An 8,617-nucleotide genomic window follows, 5' to 3' on the forward strand; every position below is an offset into this window, starting at 1 on the left:
CATCCCGAGGGACTGGATCTGTGACGGCGCCCATGACTGTCCCGCTGGCGAGGATGAGAATATATGTGGGACTTTGCATGCCGCATGAGTTCCGGTAAGCCTGGTTAAGGTTTTAAGTATCTTTCAGGTCATGTTGTTTTACTCGTATAACTAAAATAAAGTGCGCTGTGAGCGCAAAGAGATGGCGTGCGCCGACGGCACCTGTATACCGAGGGACTGGATCTGTGACGGCGCTCATGACTGCCCCGCCGGCGAGGATGAGAATATATGCGGGACTTGCATGCCGCACGAGTTCCGGTAAGCCTGGTTAAGGTTTTAAGTATCTTTCAGGTTGTTTTAGTCGTATAACTAAAATAACCGAGGTCTACTCTTTCTAACTCCGGCTTCTACTTCTCCCTCATACATTATCTTTGTCAGAATCTCACGCGAACAATATTTTGGAATTTCGAAAATATAATTCTATTGCCGTCTAGGTCTCACTAAAATAAGCTAGTAGCAGCGAAAATCCTTCTAAATATGTGGCCTCGTCGTGTATGATCAACGTAATTTAAATAAGAACTACAATACCATTTTTGGTTTTACAGCTGCGAATCAGGAACATGCATCCACTCCCGCTGGAAGTGCGACGGGTACGCTGACTGCCCCGACGGAGACGACGAGAGTGAGGCGATGTGTGGCGGTGTTCGTGAGGATCTGGGCGAGGAACCTGCTGGCTCAGCACCCGCACCAGCTGTGCACCGGCCTAATAGAGTGCCAGCACCTCACAAGGCGCGGTCAGGTATGTCATCATCATCATCATCATCTGAGGCATTAAAGCCGCGGGTGGGCCTTAACCTGGTCAAGCAGGCCTCTCCAGTCCGATCTATTTGTGGCCTTCCTTCTCCAACTCTTCACTCCTAGGGTCCTGATGTCCTGGTATACGCCGTCTAACCATCTGAGCTTGGGCTTGCCTATACCTCTACTGCCCTCCGGTCGGCCAACTAAAAGGCGTTTCAGAGTAAGGCAAAAGACGGTCAGGTATGTGTATTATCTTATTAAGGAGTGAAGACAAGGTCTACAGATATGGAGACAGTGCGAAAGGTGATGACATGATGAAAGGTGCGGCGGTGTCCGTGACGAAGTCTTGCCCAGGTGGACAAGGAGCCTGCGCCCGCGCCAGCAATACACAGGCCGATTAGTGCCAGCACCTCACAAGGCGCGGTATTTGATATTTGCCAGTTGCTTTTCGGTGAAGGAAAACATCGTGAGGAAACCGGACTAATTCCAATAAGGTCTAGTTTACCCTTGGAGTTGGAAGGTTAGATGGCAGTCGCTTTCGCAGTGGCAAATGCCGGGATAACGCAAGGAGGATGTACCTACCTCACAAGGCACGGTCAGGTATGTTGACAGGATGGATGGTTGGAGCAGAAATGTTCTCGAATGCTGTATAAAGTCATGGTGACAATGAGAGCAGTGCGGCACAATTAGGTATGTAGACACTATTGACAGGATAGTTAGTAGCAGTGGCAGCGAGGCGCGGTGTGCCCAGAGAAAATAAACATTAGAAAAAAACTCATACTCAATAATTTATAGGTCGAACGCGATGTGACTTTAAATATGTGTACAAAGCGCGAGAACTTAAAGTGTTCAATAATTTATGTTACAGGAGACGATAGCAGCAAGGAACTGCTCATGACCAGTGACAGCACCAACGCTCTGAAAAGAAACTTCACCCGGCGCCCATCGTTGTCTCGACTGACACCGTACTCTCCCGCCATGCTTCAAGCCACAAAAGTTAAAAGAACTGAATCCGAAGACGATGCCCCCAAAAAGACTAACAGAAGACTCAACACTGAAGAAGAAAATGAAGACATACAACCAGATGATCTCACTGTCCTCGAAGACATGAAAGTAGATACAGAATTGCAAGAAAAACACAAGAGGGCTGAAGAGCGCCCGAGCCGTCCGGCCAATTTAAGTTCTAAGAACCAGACTAAAGTCACTTATAAAAATTTGACTAGACCAAATCCATTACAAGGAAGAGCGCCGATGCCACGTCCTAAACCGGCAAAGGTTGAACACCCCGCGATGCTGGCTTATCCTGCGGAAGCTACCAAGCTGGACCAGTCCATCAACAAGTTAGAACGAGTGATCAATGGAGCAGACTTGATGAGGGTAAAGTATCATATTTCCTTCTTCAAGATAGAAATCAATTCTTGCATTCCTTGCTACTTCGCTTTCTGTCTCTACGGTAATCCCGTCGCCTAATTATAGTAATAATGCAACTTTTGAGAAGCACGTTGTGTTATCTGAAAATGTACCCTTTGAGAACTTATGTTTTGTTTCAAGCATGCGACCCGCCTAATAGTAGACAATCACCGTAGCCTATAGACAGTTAGACACCTTGAACTCCAGAGATGTTACCTTCATATACCGACCCTTTAAACACTAGTTTATCTGACCCTACTGTACACAATCTTCTTCTAGTTTCGTGACCTCCAATGAACTTTCAGATGCTTTCACAGAAAGCCCAACGGCCCAGCCCGACGACGGAGTCCGGGGAGTCCGTAGAGAACACGACGCCGGAGCGCGCCGAGCCGGACAAGTACGGGCGCGCCACCGCGCACGCCTCGCCCTGCCCGGACAGCGAGCTGCGCTGCGTGGACGGCCGCTGCATCACGCTCGCGCAGCTCTGCGACGGCACCATCGACTGTAGCGACCACGCGGATGAGGACAACTGCTACACGTGAAATATCACTGTTGTTTAAGGCTCGCGTAGACGGCGCGCGAACTTGCATGCGATTTTAGATTCAAACCAAGTTGGCAGCGATTTTAATAACGGTGCAGTTGTTATTTTAAACTTGACACATCTATAATTACTTACCTATGATATTTAATTACTTAACGCTTGCGCAGGCGGCGCTAAAATATCCTTGCCGACATAGCTTGGTTTGACTTTAGTTACATTGTAGTACACCAATGAAACCGCAACATAATGAAAATAGCATGCGAGTTTTCGCACCGTAGGTACAAATGGGCCCTAAATGTTGAAAAGTGTATGGTTCTCAACCTTTGAGAAACTGGTATTTATATTTGAAATTGGTATTATGGAAAGTTGGACTCTGATTGAGAACCCAGTAACTGATTTTGTATTTTTACTAAATATGTCTGCGTATGTTGCTGCCCGGCTAATGTTATGGCTAATAAAGTAATGTTGCCAACATTCAAATAAAATATACTAATTTATCTTCACTTGCAAATAGAGAAACTTTTTATGTCCATTCATCCTTCTATATTAGTTAAACTTTGATTTATACATACATATAACATTTTAGATTACGCACAGAAACACGAAACAAAATGCAGAATATTATTTCACTATATTTGTACATACACTGACAACAAGTTTAAACGCGAGATCTGATTAGATTTAAGATTTGTATGAATTGTGAGTTGACTTCGTCAGTCCGTCCATAACCGTCCATAAGATTATGTAAAGATTGAATCTCTGTAGGTACACAGTGACGGTACCGATATGTAGTTATTATACGCTGTGATAAAGTGCATGGGAGGGGAAACGTTATAAATCTAAATGTTTATAATAAGTTCAAATTCGTCTATTTAGGTTAAGGTTTCTTCGCATAGTTTTAAGTTTTGGTGAATCTCAAATTTATTTGTGCCTTATTTTCCTCTTGACGTTACGTTTTTTTTTTCGCTGTGGCACTGATTTTTCATTTTTTATTGACTGACTATCAGTTGTTTCGCAATGAGCATTTGTAAATAGATTAATTTATGTAAGTTAAGCTACTAACTCTAACACTATTTATAATGTTAATAATATTCCTATACTTCAATTTTGGGACTAATTTCCACAAACATATTAGACAAGCACATTAATACTCTTGAAAAAGAAACTTCAATTAAAACAAGAGTAGGTAATATGTACGTAAATGCAAAATGTGTAAATTTAGCTTAGGTTTATAAAGATTTTGGTAAGAAAATCCAAAGTAATGTCATAATATATCATCGAAATGTATCAAATATACTGGAGTTTACTTGCAATTTATTGAAACCCAGGTACCTTGATAATCGTTTATACTCGGTTATATTATAGGTATGCAATTTACCAACAGTTTTTAGGTAAGTTACCTCTATTTACTTGTATCTATAATAGACGTAGAATATAAGTTTTTGTACGACAATAAATCATTATGCCATGTTGTAATGTTATTTTTTATTCCTCACGCACGTAAAATGTTTAGGTAATTTGCTCTAAAACATAAAGTAAGTAAGATGGTCTATAACGACCCTTATTAACTTATCATTAAAGTTCATAAGTTTTGCAGCACGTCACAGTGAGTTTTATTTAGGTATATATATGCAAAAGCAACAGCTATTGAATTGTAGTTTGTCACAATGAAACGATTCGAAATGTACCTATGTACACTCAACAATTGGAACTCTAGACCACTCTACAACCATGTCAAAATGACAAGCAGTAAGAGATTTCTTACAATCTGATTTACAACGTCACTATGACATATAGTTCTACAGTGGCCTATGACTCATATTGGTTGACTGTACATTTTTGGTATCGTTTTTAGCACCAGGATTAAGTAACTTATGCTAGACATTTTGCACACTTTTAGCGTGCAGTTAACTATAGTAACGGGCTCCTACCGTTTCAGCGTAGTTTCAGCCAAGTTGAAAGACATAGAATAGAATCCTACACTCAATTCGATTCGCAGACAATCGAACATAAGAATTAAGGAATTCATTTTGAGTATGTAACTCATAATGCTACCAATGATAATGATTCTTATTGGCTTATTTGTACGGGCCATGGGTCTAAGATATTCCTTTCGTGTCGTTGTAGTTAAAAAAGCAAGTTATAGCGTTGCTAATTATTTTATGCAGGCGTTTATCTAAAACTGTGCATTATTATGCAGTTTTTGATTTACATTAGAGGTAGTTTCACCTTTCACAGGTTACTTTATGAACTTTACTGTATGTCATAGGTATATATATATATATATATATATTTTGTTGTTTTTTCATATGAGCTCTTATATGGCTGGCCAGGCCAAATTTACTTTTAAAGACTCGGTCACAATTTTGGCAGTATAATTGACCGGTCGTGTTGTACGTATACATGTAGGAGGGCTTAGGTCTTTCCTTGCGTAATTGGCGTTGTAAGTCTAACGTCGCGAGGCGGTTTTCCTCAAACGACTTAACGGATTCAAAGATGGTAGACCGCCAAGATGACCGGTTAGCAGCGAGTTCCTCCTAACGTGTAGGATCAATAGCACACGCATTCAGGTGACGCTTCAGCACGTCCTTATAACGAAGATGCTGACCGCCGTGCTTCCGCATACCTTCTGCTAATTCTGAGTAGAATACAAGTACCACCTAAGATGTCTAAGATCCATACTGAGGATTAAGTGGCAGGAGTCCGGATTCCGAATACTAAGGTCATAGGTATATTAATGATATGAACTACGAATGCTATTTTAAAATTAGGTAGTCAAATCAACTAACCTAGGACCACAAGCAAAATTAAATACTCAGCAAAACAATTTTTAAAGTTCTCAGCTGTTAAGCTATTAAGCTGAATAAGTTAAAATAATATTTAAAATATGGTAATTGTTACAATAAATTCTACGTGAACATGTTTCTGAAATGGTACTGCAGAATGCAGCACCATCTGCGTTGCTTGGCGATTAAATTAAACGGCCAATATATAACCGTTGAACGTCGCGTTGCATTTTATTTTATTAGGAGGAATGACTATTATTAGTGTTGGGAACAAATAATCTCTTTTATAGAGATGAAATACCACTTTGAAAAAAAAATGTGACACATTTTAGTAGCTACATAGGTACCTGTAGGTTATTATTGTTCACTTTTTAGCCCTATCCCCTCCTCTCCCACTCACAACACGTAGGTACCTACCTAACTACCAAACACGACCAATCAACTCACAACCACCCGCGCCCTTTGTTCCTGTCCCCTCAGTCACCAGCCTCGTATGTAGATGTTCCCGTATATTATCATCGTATCTTCTTCATGCATGAACCAATTTATAACCTTATTTTGACGACCGATCTGGCCTGATCCTGGGTTCGAATCCCGGTAAGGGCATTTATATGTGTGATGAGCACAGATATTTGTTCCTGAGTCATATCGTTGTCTGAGTACCAACACAAGCCTTCTTGGGCTTACCGTGGGACTCAATCTGTGTAATAATGTCCTATAAATATTTATTTATTTATTTATTAGACCAATAATGACAATAATCCATAAGTTTTTTAAATTACTCATGTCATGACAGCCAAATCACGACAAGGTATTTATTTATTTATTTATTGAATTATTCTACAGTCAACGAATATTACAATTCATCAGAGGCCCTGAAAAACTGTAGTAAGGTAGATAGGTAAGTACAGTCACGGACTTTAATTGTTGATCCACTTCTAGCTCATTTTATACTGGAACGTCATAGCTTTACTATGCTTAACTGTGAGATGCCCAGTATAAAATGAGTTAGAAGTGGATCAACATCAAAGTTTGTACCTACACATGCTTTTTAAAATAGAAGAGGTACTTGAATAAGGACCCCATTTTGAAACTTGTAATGTAGGTACAGTCAACGTCTCAAATAGGTATGGCTTGTCCAACAGGTCTCCATCGCCATACAGCGGGGTAACGCTGCTAGCGTGATGGGTACCTTTGGACCCGGCATGGCCCAGAACGGGTTCCTTTAGGTATCCTCTACCTTTTTAGGGTTCCGTAGTCAACTAGGAACCCTTATAGTTTCGCCATGTTTGTCTGTCCGTCCGTCCGTCCGTCCGTCCGTCCGCGGATAATCTCAGTAACCGTTAACACTAAAAAGCTGAAATTTGGTACCAATATGTATATCAATCACGCCGACAAAGTGGTAAAATAAAAAGTGGAAAAAAAAATGTTTTGTTAGGGTACCCCCCCTACATGTAAAGTGGGGACTGATTTTTTTTTTCATTCCAACCCCAACGTGTGATATATTGTTGGATAGGTATTAAAAAATTAATAAGTGTTTACCAAAATGGTTTTTTGATATTATTAATATTTTCGGAAATAATCGCTCCTAAAGGAAAAAAAAATGTGTGTCTCCCCCTCTAACTTTTGAACCATACGTTTAAAAAATATGAAAAAAATCACAAAAGTAGAACTTTATAAAGACTTTCTAGGAAAATTGTTTTTCACCACACCAACTGGTAAAGGCTTTCTTTGCTATCCGAAAACAGATAGCAAAATTGCATTTTATCCACAAGGGGGCTGCTAAATTTTACCTATAAATGATGATTTTGAATCATAAATATTGAATAAATTGATGGAGTTGATTTAGTTGATGTTTTATAGTCAGTATTATTTTGTTTGTGTTGGTGTGGTGAAAAATGTTGTGTTTCACTCGGTGGCAAAGTTTGTTCAACCTTCGTGCCTTGAAACTTGACACCCTCGCAAGGCTCAAGATTCCATTTTTTGAACCACTCGCTACGCTCGCGGTTCAATATTGGAATCTTTCACTTGCTCAGGTATCAATATTGGCACGTGCGGTTAAACAACTACTTTGCCCCCTTGTAAAACAAATAACTATTGAACTTGATAGGTTCAGTAGTTTTTGAGAAAAATACGAAAAACTACGGAACCCTACACTGAGCGTGGCTCGACACGCTCTTGGCCGGTTTTTTTAAATATATGTAGTAATAGTTGTTTCTTTTAATTTTATAATTGTATGGTACTTATTATAAGTAATTAACTATTTATAAATTTTGTAAGAATCCCTAAATAAAATATACTTGTATGCCTATGGTATAACGTCTAAAATAGGTACCTATTCATAATGTTTCTATTTGGAAAGATGTGTGTAGGTATATGAAAATGTTGTATATCGCTATGATTATTTGATTCTGACTCCTGCCTGACTGTACCTACCCGCATAAGTGCAAGTGTACCCAATGTGCTAAACAACCTTCATGTTTACGACCACGGTATTTCGCACTTTATGATCTGCATTTGAATTAGTGACTCAGATCTCGCATCTGTTTAGATTATCTGTGATGACGACGTGTCTAAACTAAATGCGCAGAAAATACGAAATAGTTTTTATTATTGAGGAGCGAAGATTGAGAATTGATGTTGTAGAATTTATCCTTGTTGGTGCCCGGCCTTACAGTTAGTTTTGTTAAGTTTTTTATACATTTTTTTCAGTTGATAGAGCGGATTACCTCACCGCGGCTACTGTTCAGTTTTTGCTTGTAAACGATTGATGTATTTTGCGTTGTTTTGGGTTTCTGCGAGTTTGACATCCATTTTTAAACGAGTCTCTCCTACCTACATACACCACGGTCGGGTAACTAGAAAAGCCGCGAAATTAAATTTTTCTGCCGAACGATAAACATTCGCATTCGCACCTACCTACATTTTTAGGGTTCCGTAGTCAACTAGGAACCCTTATAGTTTCGCCATGTCTGTCTGTCCGTCCGTCCGTCCGTCCGTCCGTCCGTCCGTCCGTCCGCGGATAATCTCAGTAACCGTTAGCACTAGAAAGCTGAAATTTGGTACCAATATGTATATCAATCACGCCAACAAAGTGCAAAAA

General features: G+C 40.0%; 1 protein-coding gene across 1 annotated transcript; it reads left to right on the forward strand.

The window, feature by feature from the left end:
• Positions 1–148: 148 nt before the first annotated feature.
• On the forward strand, positions 149–4,200 carry LOC125225035. The gene is made up of 4 exons (XM_048128521.1): positions 149–297; positions 585–778; positions 1,646–2,154; positions 2,493–4,200. Exons 1-4 carry the CDS (start codon positions 182–184, stop codon positions 2,727–2,729), a joined length of 1,056 nt encoding a protein of 351 aa, XP_047984478.1. The 5' UTR covers positions 149–181; the 3' UTR covers positions 2,730–4,200.
• Positions 4,201–8,617: the final 4,417 nt, after the last annotated feature.

This window comes from Leguminivora glycinivorella, chromosome 4 (assembly GCF_023078275.1).
Source record: "Leguminivora glycinivorella isolate SPB_JAAS2020 chromosome 4, LegGlyc_1.1, whole genome shotgun sequence".
In the NCBI taxonomy this organism is placed as follows: Eukaryota; Metazoa; Arthropoda; class Insecta; order Lepidoptera; family Tortricidae; genus Leguminivora; species Leguminivora glycinivorella.

Bases quoted from the DNA above. Each gene is read 5' to 3' on its own strand.
- LOC125225035 (XM_048128521.1), top strand. From the start codon at position 182: ATGGCGTGCGCCGACGGCACCTGTATACCGAGGGACTGGATCTGTGAC. The intron at 779-1,645 runs GTATGTCATCAT...TTTATGTTACAG, and splicing joins ACCTCACAAGGCGCGGTCAG to GAGACGATAGCAGCAAGGAA. The intron at 2,155-2,492 runs GTAAAGTATCAT...ATGAACTTTCAG, and splicing joins ATGGAGCAGACTTGATGAGG to ATGCTTTCACAGAAAGCCCA.